The sequence below is a fragment of the Colius striatus genome, chromosome 17 (assembly GCF_028858725.1).
Source record: "Colius striatus isolate bColStr4 chromosome 17, bColStr4.1.hap1, whole genome shotgun sequence".
Classification (NCBI taxonomy): domain Eukaryota; kingdom Metazoa; phylum Chordata; class Aves; order Coliiformes; family Coliidae; genus Colius; species Colius striatus.
The window spans coordinates 13,358,178-13,375,073 of NC_084775.1; the positions used below are offsets into that span (position 1 = coordinate 13,358,178).

The window sequence follows — 16,896 nt, forward strand, 5'->3', positions numbered from 1 at the left end:
AGGGCTAATTCTTCCAGTTCCCACTTCTAATCCTGCCTTCTTCCCTAATATTAAATATCACCATGGCTTCTGAAAGATTAAAGCAATAACTCTGGGCAGAACTCAAGAATAACAGCGAAAGTGTTTGGTGCAATTTTAAGTAGGGCCTAAAAAAAATATCACAGGACACTGCTGTGTATAAATGAACATTTCATCACCCTGCTGGAATAGCTACTGAAAACATACCGTGCTGGTGTTGCACTCTTGAACTGTTCCCAAAGTTCATGAGATGGTAGCTTGCTTAAGTAGGGGATTAGTAATGAATGTTTCATAGGATGAAAATCCATTCTGTGATTAAGTCTTTTAAGTTAAAAGTAACTTCAAGAAATTATACAGCCTCAACAACAAAAGAAAGCATACACTGGTTTTAGGACAAGCAGTAACAACTTTTTTTTCTGTAAAGAATAAAATTAATTTACAACATTAGTTTATCAAGAAAAATGTACATTTTAGATCTATATATTTTACAAGATGTCCCAGATCTACTATGTATTTCTATGGGAGGTATATATTACAGATTTATTTGGCTGCATTATAAGGCAATCAGTGAAAACCACATTTGTCCCACAAGAAACCATCCATAGGTGACATCAGTCCCATGATTATTTGCAGACGATTCCAAACATTTCTGCTGACAGCAACCAAACTATGCTGTATCATCTTTATTAAAATGTAAAGAAATGTGCTTGAAAGAGAAAGGTGTAAACTTGTATCCTCCACCGGAGTAGAACTTGTTCTGAAATTCCACCCTGAAACGAGACAAAAAACACCCCAGAATCTGTATATTAATCAGTTGTCAAGGGACAGAACCAATCCTAATCCTGTCACTTAGGCTTTCTGTGCAGCTATTTAACCTTCCTATCACAGTCTCAGGCAAATGTTTCTTGAGAGAACCAAACACACTGACATTGTGCTCTAATGCTTAAGTTTCTCACTTCTGTCTCACTGATTTGTTTTCCAATTAGTTGCAGTTAATTGTTTTGTGGACAATACTCAGTAATGCAAACAGCTCAGCTTTCAGTGTTTATATACCTTAAGCCTGCTTTTCCTCGTTGTCAATTTCATCAGGTTTCAAACTATTCTCTGAATCCACTCCAACAAGCAGAGCTCATGATATTAAAACTAAGAAAGGATTAAAATACTTCAAGGTTGGCAGCCCCGCTTCAGCAAATGTTTTGCTCACTGTTGAACCAAATAAATAAACCAGACTGAAGCCATTCAGTGAAATAAACAGACTGAAATTAAAAATCCTCATCCATATCACTAATATTCTACAGTATGAAAAGCTGCAATACTGTAAATCAAGTGTACTTATAGTTTGCACCAAAATCCCTCTGAAAGTGACTGAGGTTGACATGGTCATAAACCAAGATAATATCTGAATTTACTGAAAATATATCAGAGGAACAATCACATTCAACTAATAAGCCATTTATTTAATATGAATAAATACAGTATTACAGTAGCATGTTGAATTGTACACTTTTCTTTTTAATAAGGCACCTAATATTTTGACACAAAGATACCTCTTAAATAAGCTAAAGTGGTACTAAGGAAAAATGAACTTACCAGTGAAGTCGTATGGCATGGAGAAAAGCAGAAAGGCCCTCCATGATCAAAAGAATAAAAACTGTCAGCACAGCAAAAAAGGCTACAACAGGGACCAGCAGAAAGACACCGTACGTGGCATCCACACGAAGCCCCACTCTCATCACCATTTGCCACAGAACTTCTGATAACTCTGTTTTAAAGAGGAAATTCACGATTAATGTTGACACTGCATCTGTTCCCTCATCCAGCTACCCTAACTGACTTGTGTCCTCATTTAAACTACCATGTTTAAATGAATATAGGAAATATAAGCCATTCCCTGGCCCAGTTAGTTGCTTTCCACCCTGAAATACCTGAAATGCAGTTTCAGAATGAGGTTTACTAATGGCAACATTTTACACCATGACACAAGTGTCTAAATAGCTTCCAAACTGATCAATCACTGGAAATTAGGACATGGTACTGTGGCTACAGATACACCTTTATGTGAGGGAATGCTGTGCTCAGAAAATCAGTCTCTTTACAACATAGAGCCATCAATGGAGAAAATCACTATGTAACAGTAACTCACAATTTTAGTTTGGGGGCTTTCCATAGTTTAAACAGGGATATTTTTTTACATTAAGATAATTCCAAGTAATATCACTTCAACAGGGCAGTCTGCCTCTAGTCAGCACTAAAAATCAAGACATAAATAAAGGAAGCCAACAAAAATCCCCACACCAAAACCACTTACGTGCATGAGCAAGACTTAATGCCCAGAGTCTCAGATACGAGGCTGTGTTAGAAATACATCCCAGACAGTACTCAATTGTGTGGATTGCTTGATTCATAAAAACATCTGCAAAATTAAGCTAAAATATAAAAATACATTTGTATCTATTTCAACAACACAGGACAGCAAGAGAGCACAAAAACATCCATCTGCAAATGTTAACATGCAGGGGAGAAAAATGCCCTTAAAGGGTAACACATTGATTCCACATCAAATAAAGATCTGTTATGTTTAAGATCCTTATTACAGAGACAACATTAAAAAAATCTTGATGCTATAGTTTTCCAGTTAGTTTCCCCAATTACTTGTTGATAGATAAAAATGAAAGCCAATTTATGTTTTCCACAAGGAACACAACCTAATACTTGAAAACCCTTAATAAATAATAAAAAACCCTTAATAAAATCAGCCACGGTTCTAATTCCCATTCTACTGAGGACAGGAGTTCACAATGTCAATTGTTGCATCTTTAAAAGCAGGATTAATTATTAGTAATGCTAGTGATAGAAAAACAACTACATTAATCCTGTAAACTCTATAAATATAAATATTTGTTGCTAACAAAGAGTTCCAAGACTAATACAAGTGCCAATTTCAACGCTTACTTTGCATGGAACTATGACACATTTTATTCAATCAAACCATTCTTGCATTTTCTATACATAAGAAGCAAGAGCCTACTACCCCAGTGAAGCAAGTACTACACATAGTCTGCACACTGGGAAACTGAAGTCACTTTTTCAGTTCACAAAGTCACTTTTTCTCTTTCAGTTCACATGAATATCAGGGGAATCAGTTGAGACCTTTAAAAATGTGCCACCCCTGTCTCCCAGCACCCCAACAGCAATAATCCTCATCACAAGATGGAACTTTGCAGACATAAAAAGACTTTTGTCTGATGAAAAGCCAAGATTAATTAACAGGAAGCTGGGCAGTCATCCTCTTGCCTTAGTTTTAAGAATCCATAAAACCATACAAAACCCAGGGTTTTTATCCCACTCTTCAATTTGAGCAAAACTATAGTCTTAGATGCTAAGCCTACAGATGAAAGGAAACATTCTTCCTGTTCTCCATTACAGAGAGATTGTGCTTATGGTAGCAATACCAAAAAATAATGATACAATGCAGTGTACAAATATGTATACTGCATTCAGGCATCAAGGTCTTTGGAAAGGTTCAGCTCATCTTCCTGAAAACTTCCAAGGACTCAGTGTATTTCTTAATTTTCCACTTCTAATTTGCTTTTAAGGACATACAAACTAGAGATTAAGTAGAAACATTACCTCCTCTCCATCCTCCTCTCTGTGTCCACTGTCTGAATGACTGCTTCCTTCTTCTACATCATGACATCTCAGCAGAGAAAGTTCCTCTTCACTTTCTTTCCGAATTAGCTTGTAGCCACTCTATAAAAAGGAAACATATCACATCTTCAAGTGGACTGCCTCTGTGGTTTCAAGAATTCATTTAAAGCAGTTGGAGGCAAAGACAAAAAGAGAGCTGGGGGAACAAAGTACTGTAATGTCTTATAGTCAAAAGCTTTCCAAGTTGAGTAGAAATACTGAGTGAAGACATTCTATGCAATACACCACCAGCTGAACTCTGTTATACTGAAGAAACGTGCAAGTGTCTCTCAATACTCACCCTGTACATTCTAAGGCCTCGGCCTCCGCTGTGCAGCCAATATAAATAAAGTGGTTTACCAAAAAGCATTACAGGGACAGAAAGAAAAGCAATACAAAGTAAAAACCTCTGCAGAGCAATCTGTTTGAGGGGAGAAAAGGAAAAAAAACAGATTAGATCACAAAATCAAATGGAGGAAAAGCCTTATTGTTTCTTTTAAAGGCCTGTTCCAGCACACAAAAAACCCCTACTGATTCCAGTGGGCATGTACTCCAAACTGAACATGCAAGTATTTCACTTAATCTGGTCTTCAAACTGAGTTACAGATGTCCTGAAGGACTGGGTTCTACATTAAGGTGTTACTCAGTTCAGTAAGGTGATTTTCAGCACATTGCAAGCATGAGATGTTGTTCTCTAGCCTTAATTTTAACCTGGGGGATTTTGCTCTAGAAACAGGTATTTTCACAAGTCACTATGTAAAATCTTACAACCAATTAAAGAGTAAATATGTTATTTAATCATGTTTATCTAGTTTCCCTTTAGTCTGATACATTCCCCTTACTAGGGGAACCCTCAGCCTCAGCCTTTGGCTTTACAGAAAGAATCACAGAATGTCAAGGGTTGAAAGGGACTTCAAAAGTCCAACCCCCTGTCAGTACAGGACTCCCATGACCAATAAAGCATTATCTGCCCAGGGATCTTCAGAAGCTTTTAAGAACATTACTAACCTGTCCAGTGTAGAAGACCTCTGCCTCACCACCAGTAAACAGGAACATGTTAATAAATTCAATCAAAATACTAGGAGCAGATGTAGAGTCCTCTGCAGAGTAGGCTAACCATTTAAAGAAGATCAGAAACACAAGGTAGCCAAAGATGCACATCATGAATAAAAGTTCAGGCAGAAAAACCAAATAAATATTATACTTTTTCTTGAAATGTCTGAAAGATTAAAATGGGGGAAAAAAATGTAATCAGTTTTACAAAGAAACATCAAGATACATGGCCCAAACAGGATTTCAGTAAAACACAACTATACTCAGCACTTCTAAACAGCAAAACTGAAGTTACAATCCAGAGCTGATTTCTTCATATTCAGTGATATTTGAATCAGGTATTTCAGTGGAAATCAAGCCCATAAGAGGCAGGTACCTCTATTTAGCAACAAGTGAAATCAAACCTTGTATTAATCAATGTCTTCAGATTTTTTGGCATAATAGAGATCATCTAGTCCACCCCCCCTGCAGAAGCAGGGTCACCTAGATCAGGTCGCATACGAACATGTCCAGGTGGGTCTTGAAGCCCTCCAAGGAAGGAGCCTCCACACCCCCTCTGGGCAGCCTGTGCCAGGGCTCCCTCACCTCACAGTGAAATAGGTTTTTTCTTATATTTAAGTGGAACTTTTTGTGTTTCAGCTTCACCCCATCACCCCTTGTCCTGTTGCTGGCTACTACAGGAAAGGGATCATCTTATTTATATGAAGGAAAACCTCTCTGTTACTGTCTTTTCTAAGAATAATTTTCACACCTGCTATTATTCTGTTTTTAAGAGAACTGTTCCAGTTTCTCTCACAAGACCAAATGCTACAATTCAAGACTTGATAAAAACCGTAAGGTTAACATCATCTTCACTTCTTGTACTTACAAGTGGTTAAATACTCCCAATACAACTCCAAAAGTCATGTGAGTCACTCCAAAAATCACAGACATTTTCATTTTGAAGGAATTCAAAAAGCTGAGGCGGTTGCTTGCCAAATTCCATATCTCAAGAAGGGAAGAAAAAACCACCAGCATTAAAGAACAGTGTAATAAAATAAATGTTATCTTTTAATAAATAATCTCTTTTAATATCTAGTAAAAGATCTATTTTCATCTCTATTGGAGACCAGAATTCTACCTCAAACGGGGATCACAACTGAAATTTGAGTTTTATGAAAGCTAAATCTTTAAATCTTAAGTTAAACCTTTGACTCACCAAGGGAAGCTCTTTTTGAATGGAAAATGCAAGTAGAAGTGTATTTTTTTTTCCTACTAAGATTGATTTTCCTAATGCACATATCAAAACCTAATTTACAAACGACTGATGACCACAGAGATACAACTGACCGGGTCAATCCCAAAGGGATACGCTCCATTGTACACACCAGTCACGTTGGGATCCAGCGTTAAGAACTGATTAGACTTCAGAACCTCCAGACTGCAGAGAAAGCAAAACACAAATCGGATTTGATGCTCTTTAAACATAATAAACATAAAAGGATTCCAAAGCACAAAGGGCCTGTCTAATAAAAACCATAGCAAAAATACCCAGCTCTCTAGGGACTCCCAATCTGGGCTTAATTCATCTATGAAAGCAAAGTTTCTGGATTTTATTCCTCATTTCCCTCAAATGGAAAGTTTGGTTTCAAAAACTCACCATTTGCTTTTATATAAAACTCAATAACACACAAAGAACAATTGATATCTTTTGCCTTTTGCATTAGGATGAGCTTCTACTCTACCTTCACATAGTTTCTAATTAATACAGCACTCACAAGCTGTATTTTACTCAAAGTCTTAATCTAAATCAGTCTTTTGACTCCATTTTAAGTCATTTCCTGTTTTTGAGGCAAAATGATGTGCAAGCTGTGAACATTTAAATACCAAAGGGCTACAACACTTCAACACAATGAGATTTTCCCACTCTGGGAAAAAGTAGGTTTGACAATTCACATAACCTACTGTTTTCTTTTTTCATTACTACCCAGAAGAGCTGTGCAGACACCAGTGACTGTCAGACAATTAATTGATGTCATTAAGCATTCATTTCTTTACAGTAGATGCTAATGCTGCTTGCTTGGCTACTCATTCCAGAAGCATAACCTAGGACAAATTCCTCCAAAATTAGCCTTGTGTTTTCTATTCCTCTCAAAATTTTATATATATATATATATATATATATACACACATATATATATATATATATATATACACACACACACATATACACTCAGAAACACCTCCTGGAAAACATAGTAATTGGAGACCAACTAAAACCATTAGCATCAACCATTAGCATAAAGATAAAACATAGCACAGGAGTGTGAATAAAAAGAATGCACAAGAAGACGGAGTCTTAGTGACTTTGTTAGGATTTTACAGCAATACCTTTGCATGGCCACAAAAAAAAATGCAAAACATGCCTAAGAAGGTTTAGAGACTGAATGAAAAATATATCACCTTGTAAAAGTAGGTGCAAGTTCTTACCACCAATAAAAAGAAGATACTACACCAGCTGCAGTTTTTCATCACTGAAAGTTATCAGCTAGCATATAGCATTAGGGTACTGCAACAGAATTTGTTCCAGATGACTAAGGACATGTAAGGCCAGGAAAGCCCTTACTCCATTAGCACTTGCTACCTTACCAAGCACATTTTGCTAGATTTCACTGCATTTACTTACTACTTTCAATTAAAGGGTGATTAAAATGGGTGAGCAAAAGGGTTAAACTGTTTAAGAAGGGGGGTTTCTGATGGTATAGCAAACAGAGGCACACTACTCACCTCCAGAAGTTCTGTTCAAACATTGCTGAAACATTCCATCCAGAACCAAATATATTTACTGACTTTGAAAAACAGTCATTATAGATCAATCCAGTGTACACAGAGAACAGACCCATTAATAAAATCACGTATCGGCCTTCAAATAACATCTTCATTATCTGTAAGCATTGGGGAAAACAAGAAAACAGAGAACATCACCTGTGAAAATTCTTGTCAGCACTCACCAAGTAATATGAAGAAACATAGGACCAATCAAATTGTAACAGAGAACAACATCAGTCACCAAATGCATGCAATTCAGCTCCCTTATCATCAGCTTCCTGTCAAGTGATTTATATGTAAAAGTCGGTTTGCATTAGGAAACAGAGCTAGCAACAAGTCCTGAAAGAGAACTGTGATTTAAATTGAATATAGAGATATGAAGTCCCTCTGCAAGCTCCTATGTCACAGAGGCTTTCCTCATTGGCATTGTTACACTAACAAACAGGCTTTTTAAGCCACGTTTCCTACCCAGGACTACTTTTCAACAAGTTAGACATTTGAAGCCATTCTTAATGAAACACAATTCTAAGGAGAAATCTAAGTGCTCCTGCATTCCAACCCCATATGCTTAAGAACAGTTACAATTAAGAAACTTCAAACTACAGCTCCTTTTCAGAGACAGCAAAAGATGCAACTGAAAGTTCATTTTCCCCTCGGGTCAGTCATTCTAACCACATCCTGTGAAACACACACACCATTAATGGCCCAAGCAGAAGGAAAACAAGCCCAGTGTCAACTACTTTTTGTCAGTCTTTCAGTCCAACTTCATTGTTCCTGCCCTTTCAAAGAAAGTGAATAGTTTTTTAAGGTATTGCATTAATCTCAAGGAATATGGCACCTGTAAACAGAAAATCCTGCAACAATGGAAAAAGGAGTGTAACAGTGATTTTCAGAAACACAGGAATGATTCAACTGAAGTTGTATTGCTGGATAGGGAGTAAATTATTCATAATTCCTTTACCTCATCTTGTGATCTTCGTAATCTAGGGTGGTTTTCATACAGTATTGTCAGGAGTGCAAATATAAACATTAGTAGACCATGCCCAAAGTCTCCAAACATAATGGCAAACAAGAAGGGAAAAGTGATGATGGTAAAGAGAGCTGAAATGACAAAAGAAGAGATTTCAGGCACTCTCCACAACAGACGATGTCAGAACAACTCCACAACTGAGCATTACCTGACAATTCTGAGGGTAATAACATAAGCCCAGGAAGTAAAAAGCAAACAGTTCTTCCTCCATGGCTATTTTGGCTCTGTATTACAAGGTACATTATCCTGCATAGCATGACATAATCAATTTAGCTACCAAAATACATAAGGGCATTTAACTAACTGGGCTACACGATGTGCTGGACTCTTTCAAGTGATGAGCTCCATGCTCCAGTAAGATCAACAGTCATTACCAAAGTTTCCCTTTTTCCTCCTAAATATCTTATCTTACTCAACATAAAACACAGAAAGAAATATCCAGCTATTACTAGCATGTTTAATGCTGAAATAACTCATCAAAATCAAATCCCATCTTGCTTTTGAGCTGCTGAAACTTTAAAACAGCTACTCTTAAGAAGCCTGGTTGTCCCCATTTTTGCCTTTACTAGTGTCCAAGGTATTTAAACACCTAACAAGGAAAGCAGCAATGACAGCACAGCTCACAGTTCAGATTTCAGAAGGACCAACCTGGGTTAACCTCCCCATAGTTTCCAACTCCATAAGCATCAACGATGTTTTGGAACCCTGAGGTGAATTTATTGGTACGTATCAAAGTTGGAGGAGGTTGTGTTGTTGGGATGGTGTTCACAAATGAAGAAATTGTAGCTCCACTCTTCCTCTAATTACAGACAAAAAGAAGATACATTTACATCAAAATTCTGTTATGTTTAATCAAATCAAAACCACTTGCTCTATCAGCAGCTTCACTGATCCATACGCCTAAATCAAGCCCCAAGTTTAACACTTATCCCTTTGTGCCTTCTTAAAAAACACCACACAATACCAACCACAGGCTCTGCTTACAAAGAAACTGATTGACATGAGATCAGCGACCCAGACCAGCCTGTGTCTTCTTTTAGTCCATCTTAAATAACCATTTTCTTTCCCTATCTGTATAGTTAGTTGAAGACAGAAGTTTTAACATCAGTAAGCATTCAGCTGACTCACCGAACCTTCCTCCAACGCAAGGCGCAAATTTGGCAGATCGGCCACTGGACACCAAACCTCAGCAATTAAACATTTATTTGTGACATCAAAACTGCACATGTTGAGTACATGATAAATGGCTTTCATCTTCTTCACTTGGACAACCCACGTATAGACGGATTCAGATGCTTTACACAAGACTTGTCGTAAGTAATCCTCAGTTTTATGCAGCACCTTTGTCAAAGAAAAAAAAACAACCCAAAATCATTTCCCTGAAAATGGAAAAGTGGTTTTGTTAAGCACAGTTAAGAGCACCTCACATTTGTTCAATGCTGGATCACAGCTGTAGGAGGGCACACTAACCACTGCTTACAATAGAAGGCAATGCCAAGTGTCCTGAAGTTCAACAGACACATGCAACACAAGACCGGGGACATGACATAGAGTCATGTTCAGATCCAAAGCTGTATGTATTTTAGAAGCATATTTAGGGATTTAATGCTGTGATTCATCAAATGATTTCCTACAGTGCAATAACTACAGCAAAGGGAACACTGCTGTTTACTCACAGTATGAAGGTCCTGAATACGAACATTCAGTCCTTTGACCACTGTCTCGCGCTCCTCGGTGTTGTTTGGATAGGGATATACATGACAGTGATAGCTACAGAAAGGCAGAAGTTTGTGTTAAATAACCAAACTAAAGCAAAAGCAATCACCCAACCCCCTGCCCTAGTCATATCTGCAACACACCATTTACTAACCACCAAACAGATCCATCTGAGCCAGTGTTTTGCCTGTACTTAATAAAGACTGCAGATAAAATGACTCATCCATTTATTTGCACATAGCATAATCACAAAGCTAGATGCAATGGGGGAGGAGGAACAAATTCCACTTCAAAAGTCTTGCCTAAAAATCAACACTCACAAGGAAGGGCAGCAGGGGAAAAATTAACATGAAAATAAGCCAGATGTAAAGAAATTATATATATTTGTTTTGCTTACCAGTCACAAATCTTCTTAACTTTCTGTCCAATTTGTTCACCCCAGTAGGACACTAAGAAAACAAACCATTTGGTAGTTTCACCCTAAGAAACAAAAAAAAGATAAGGTGATGAAGTTTATTTGCAACCAACAACTCCACTCCTCTTCTCCAAGCTGAACAGCTCGAGGTCCTGCAGCCTTTCCTCATAAGGAAGATGCTCCAGTCCCCTGATCATCTTGGTAGCCCTGTGTTGGATATTTCTAGAAGCTCCCTGTCCCTCTTGAGCTGAGGAGCCCAGAACTGGACACAGGACTCCAGATGTGGCTCACCCAGGGCAGAGTAGAGGGGGAGAAGAACCTCCCTTGATCTGCTGGCCACACTCTTCCTGATCCATCCCAGAATGCCATTGGCCTTCTTGTAGGCAGCAATGTGCCCTCATGGACAATTCCACAACGAAGTTCTGCACTTATCAAGCTGAGCCATGATTAATCAACTGCCACTCCTGTAGTTACAGTAGGAATCAAGACCTCTAATTGTAAAGTCTTGCAAGTTCTAATGCTTTAAAACAGCTTTCCCTCCAAGGGCACTGGGAAATCATCTACATTCATTACAGGCAGACCTAAGCAACCATTCTTCCAAGTCTTATGAAAAATACAAACAATAAGCTGATGGGTGCAATGTTTACTCACAGTATCTGGATCCTCCAGACACCTGTCCAACTCTGCATAGGTCAGTATAGTATAGCCTTTACAGACTCTCCAGAGCATTTTTTCAAATGCTTTAACCTTTGCCACATGAACTAATCCAGATATGAACCTATGGAAAAACGTGAAAAATAAGCTGCAATTCACAAGGAAAAATGAAAACTCAAGAGAACACCATCACTCCAGATGACATGGTCACAGTAACTTAACACCTGCCCTCTCCAGAGGAGGAGGCATCACCCTGAACAGGAAGCAAGTGGTATGTAAAATAGACTCAATTTCTACTTAGAAAACAAACAGACCATAGGCCTGGGCACACAACTGGAATTCCATTTGACATCATTTCTTCCTGTGATAATAGGTCCTTAACTTTTTCTCAGCAAGGCACCCACTCACAATGGTGGTGTAGAGAGCAGTATCCAGATGTCATTGTAAAGGCAAGTAGGCAACACCATCAATAATGTTACATTTACAACTGACACTGCCAGGTGATTAAACCAGTATGTGTTTATCTTAGAGAAACGGTTAGAAGAAAGTATTGATTTAGAGCATTTAGAGATTGTTCCTGAACACACATAATAGGTTTGATGGAAGTTTTCTGACAGTTTTCTTGGTGCTGTCTTCCTTATCTCTTCAAATAATCCAACTTAGGTCAGACTCCTGTCTAAAATTGTTTTGCAGACCCACTACATTCCATCTTTTATGCAAAAAGCCCATTCTTCAGAGCAGCTCATCAAGCAGCTTTGAAAGGGACACACTGACAACCTGCCACACATGGGCAGAAGCATACCTACCCCAGCTTGGCACCCAGCCTGTGCATACAGTTATAGTCCATTAATGGCTCATTTTCCACAGATGGAAATTCTTCATAATTTGCATGTAAATGGGATTCATACTAACAAAGAAAAGAGAAAGAGCATTCAAAGCTTTCAGAAAAATCACTTTTATTCTAAAGAAGAAAAGCTACTTAAGTAAATGATTTCATTACAAATCTAAAGCCCTTTCCTGTGTTCAGTCCAGACAACAGAAAGATCTTGGGACCTCAAATACACTGCTCTTAGGAATTATAGCCAGCATTGCAAAGGTTACATGGTAGATCTCTTTATGCATTAAAATCACCGAAACTGGCTTTCATTTTCAGTTGGCACCAGCAGTAACATTCCAACAGAGAAATCACAAAGCTCCTCTAAGTTGAGGGCTGCATTTTGCTCTGCATATGAACACAGCCCAGCCCATGAGGTTCTCCAAGTACTGAGCCCAAACAAGAACCACAGTGTACAGTGCTGTGAGGCCCCACACCAGGTAGGGCACTTCACTACAACTACCAACAGTTTGCAACACAAATGCCACGTGACACACGACCCTCACCAAGCAACACAAGCTGTACCTCAGCTGTTCTGCCGACAAATCTTTGTGTGACCTCCAACATGTACGTGTATTCCATCAGTTCAAGCAGGTTTTTCTTCAACTTCTCTTTGTTTTTAGTTATTTCCCTCAGTTCTGTCTCCAGCTTCTGCAACTGTTCCTAAGACAGAGGAAAAAAAAGACATAGAATTGAGTTTTGGAAATCAGGGGAGGATGAAAAAACACATGTTAATTTGCTGCAAATTCTTCATTAACTTAAGCTCCATGGGTTTATTCTTCAGTCTGCCAGAGATTGCTTTGTGCTGAGTACACTTGATCCTCCACTGGCATCTGTTAAGTCTACTGTTTTGACCCTAATTTCCATCGCAGCTAAGTTACACAGACTTGGAATCAGAACTTCAGATTGTACAGGGTGCAAGACACTTCCCCATTCTATTAACAGAACTACAGGGAAACAGAATGTCCTTCAAAATTATATCTGCATTTTACAAGCTTCTACTTCTAATGTAATGCCAGAAGAAGCATTCAGAGAAAACAGCACCATGTCTTCCTATGCACTCAGCACTGAAACCTCCAGAGCCTTGGGCATGGAAAACTCCCACACACCCTGAAAACCTTGGATGCATGAAAAGAGCCTCAGGGAAGTCCCAAAGCAATAAAAAATGCTGAAGGACTGTATCTACAGATAACAGTTTGCCTGGAATAATGTAATATGACAATCCATCAAAATAAAACAGACAACTGCAAATCCCTTGTGTTATCTTTGACACTTTCACAGGACTTTTGTGTTCATATCAAATCCTCAAGGGCAGTCTTTGGAGTAACACTGGCAGGAACAAAAAAAATGAGACAAAAATGAAAGCAAATGCTTCCATTCTCTCACCACATCCCTGTAACTCCAGTCACAGGTAATAAGATAGCAAGCAACCAAGATCCAGGGCTACAGTTTTGGCATCTGTCATATGGAAAAGTTACCTGGATTTCTAAAATGTGTTTCAGCAAGGGGGCAGAGGGAACATCATCTCCTTCAGGAAGTGGAATATCTGCCTTTTTAATTTCTTGTACTAAATACCCTGGAGTGAGAAGAAAAACAGAATCAGAAAGGAAATGGTATTTTCTTATACCCCCAGGATGCTGCACAGTGACTGTCAGATGTTACTGATGGTGCTCATCTCACTGCAGCTTTTTATTTTAGCAACACACACACACACACACCAGAGTCTTCACAAACCAAGAGCTTATGGAGTGCTAGAAATAAACACACAGAGCACTGCTGTCCTGGAAGTCTGCACAAGCAAGCTGCCTTCAGAGTCCTCTGGCTGAAACTTTCCAACCACAAGCACTTTGTAAAAAGCATTTAACATTTCCTGGTGTCTCTTTTGCTGCTGCAAGACACAACTTTCTGCTATTTGTGCCACCTGCCAAAAGCTGATGTTCTGCTCACTGACCCACGTTGGGAATCAAAAGTATTCAGATGAGGTGGCTTAAACAACCTTGACAACCTTGCAACTCATGCTGGGTAGGGAGATTGCCAAAACAGCTACTGGAATGATCTGGCATGACCAGCACATGCCTCTAATGAGAGACTCCAATAAAAGAATCCTTCAGTGGTAACGTTTCCTCAGGATACGTTGAAGAAATCTGCATCTTGGTTGTCACGCTCTGCAGAACTTTCTCTATTCATTAAGTACCATGTGAATAAAACCTTTAATAACTTGAGATACTTTTGAGTGTGCTTGGAAGCTGAACAGTGTGAGTTCTCTGAAAAACAGAGCTTATCTTAGAGTCAAGGAAATATCCAGAGTAAAGTTTCCATCTTCCCAGCAGAGTTTTCAATAGACAATACTGAAATTGACAAATTTATCAGCCACACATTGGCAACTTCACCTCTGAGCTTAAAAGAAACACCCCAACATACATTCAGCACGTCCATGTTGTGGTGGAGGTCAATTTTACAGCTCAAAACTGAGAACCAGAGATAAAACAATGGCACACGTTGCCCAGAGAGACCGTGGAGTCTCCATACTGAAAATCCTACCAGAGCCCTGGATAACTGTCTCTAGGCACCCTTGCTCGAGCTGGGGGCTGACTGGGTGATCTCAAGAGGACCCTTCCAACCTAAACAATCCTGTGATACGCTCAAAACTCACGCAGCAGTTCAACACAAATTAAGGAATATACCTGTATGTTCTGACCCAATTCAGCGCTACAGTCAAGTCAACTCCATCTCCAAAACCCTGCACAAAGGCTCCCCATGTATGAGCACATATGTGCACTCTTTCACATGACAGTTTTCTAAGGTTCTCCAGCATTCTGACCATACAAGACTGGGGAGATTAAAAAACTCTGTAGCTGAGAGCTTCCCTGTAGTTCCACTCTAACAACACATCAGCTTTAACAACGCCACAGATAAGAAAGGGCAGACGTGACAATAAAGCTCACCCAGGATTCTTTCCATTTCTTCACACTTCTTCACTTCATTCACAAATTTCCTCTGAAATACACTTACATTTGGGTTGAGCTGGAGGAGAAGAACAAAATGATTGTTAGGTGTTTCACAAGGCCCAGCTATCTCCATGACTTCGTGGAGATAATTTTGCACATAGGCTATGTGCTGTCTCTACAGAATGACTTTCAGCTAGGAAGGTATAAAACCCTAAAAAGATAAAAGAGTCTTCAAACAGCAAGGTTTTACTACAGCAGAATTACCAAATCTTATTTCTTTTTACTCAAATAAGTAGTTTCTACTAGAGAAACCATTCCTGACCTTATTTCTACAACGACATCTAATTCGCAAACCTTTCTACAAGGAACATTTTTTGTGACAGACTTCCACAGGATCTATCTGAAACATTACACTTCAAAGGACCCTTTTTAGGTACATGATGAGTGCACAGTGGCTCTGACAACCTATTCAGCTTTTAAATCAGGCCCACACGGATGTTACCTCTGGAACAAATGGTGTGTCAAATAGTTGCAACAGCATCGAGACGTTAAACACAACACCCATGTAAGGACTCTTATGGATTTGTCTCCTCCCACCTGCCACATGTAATGTTTAAACCTGTTAATTTCTCTCAGATTTCCTTGCAAAGACTTTGCAACCTTCATTTCTGAAGACATGTAGGAAGAAATGTTGAAGTCTCAGCAAGCAAAGATCGTAGAATTATGATGAGACAATGAAGAAACAAGGTTAATTATTACCCAACCCGTTTTTATATTAGTCAGGCATGTAGGTGAAGCGCTCCTCTGGGAACAGACATGTTTTACAGACTGTGATGGTGAAGAAATAAGCCTACAGGACAGGTGAGATGCTTCTATGGATCTATTACACTAGATCTGTTAGACTGGCCAATATGGCTTCATGTGGGCAATGGACTTTCTCTCGGGATCCTAGTGCAAAAAAAACCACCCAAGTTTAAACTAATTCCGTGTGAGCCGTAGGACACTGTCATCCCCAACCACCCCTCTCAGGGAGCTCCACACTGACTTCCCATCACACAGTGTCGCTTTCACGTGAATGCGGCAGACATTCTGGCGAGCCTAAGCCGAGGGATGATGGGAACAGAAGCGATCTTCGCACCACCGGCACGAAACCTCCACCTTCCCGACGGCCCTACCCCGCCGAGCCGCCTCTGGGCCCTCTGATCCCCCGCCTCCACGCCCCCGGCCGCCCGGGCCCCGCCGCCGCTACTCACGTCTCGGAACTCGGCCAGGCCACGCTCGCCCACCTCGCTGAGGCACTCATAGGCCGAGCCGCTCTGCAGGAAGAGCTGCGCCAGGCACATCGGCTCGCCGCGGAACAGCGAGCCCATGGCGGCCCCAGGGATGCCGGACAGCGGGGGGCGAGGCTCAGCGAGGCGGACACCGGGGCGGCGCGGGGCAGCGTCCGGCGGGAGCCCGCGGCCGGGCGGCCATGGCGGAGCGCCTCAGCCCGCCGCCGCCGGCTGCTTCCGGGGGGCGGGGCCGCGGCTGCGGCAGCCAACCCGGCCCGGCGAGAGGCCGACCCGCGGCCAGCGCCAACGGGGCCCGGCCCGGCCCGGCGAGCGGCCAACCCGCGGCCAGCGCCAACGGGGCCCGGCCCGGCGAGCGGCCCCCGCGGCCCCGCCAGCCCTGAGGGCTGCTCGGCCACAGCGGC

The 16,896-nt window shown here is 40.4% G+C and overlaps 1 protein-coding gene across 1 annotated transcript; it reads right to left on the minus strand.

The window, feature by feature from the left end:
- Positions 1-441: 441 nt before the first annotated feature.
- Positions 442-16,691, minus strand: ATP6V0A2 (ATPase H+ transporting V0 subunit a2). The gene is made up of 20 exons (XM_062009784.1): positions 16,457-16,691; positions 15,201-15,279; positions 13,734-13,831; positions 12,781-12,918; positions 12,188-12,288; positions 11,379-11,505; positions 10,710-10,792; positions 10,273-10,366; positions 9,725-9,937; positions 9,245-9,395; positions 8,528-8,667; positions 7,525-7,682; positions 6,088-6,178; positions 5,627-5,745; positions 4,714-4,924; positions 4,007-4,126; positions 3,649-3,768; positions 2,327-2,444; positions 1,609-1,780; positions 442-788 (listed from the first exon to the last, which is right to left on the minus strand). The coding sequence occupies exons 1-20, from the start codon at positions 16,571-16,573 to the stop codon at positions 686-688; spliced, it is 2,553 nt and encodes an 850-aa protein (XP_061865768.1). The 5' UTR covers positions 16,574-16,691; the 3' UTR covers positions 442-685.
- Between the last annotated feature and the right edge of the window lie 205 nt (positions 16,692-16,896).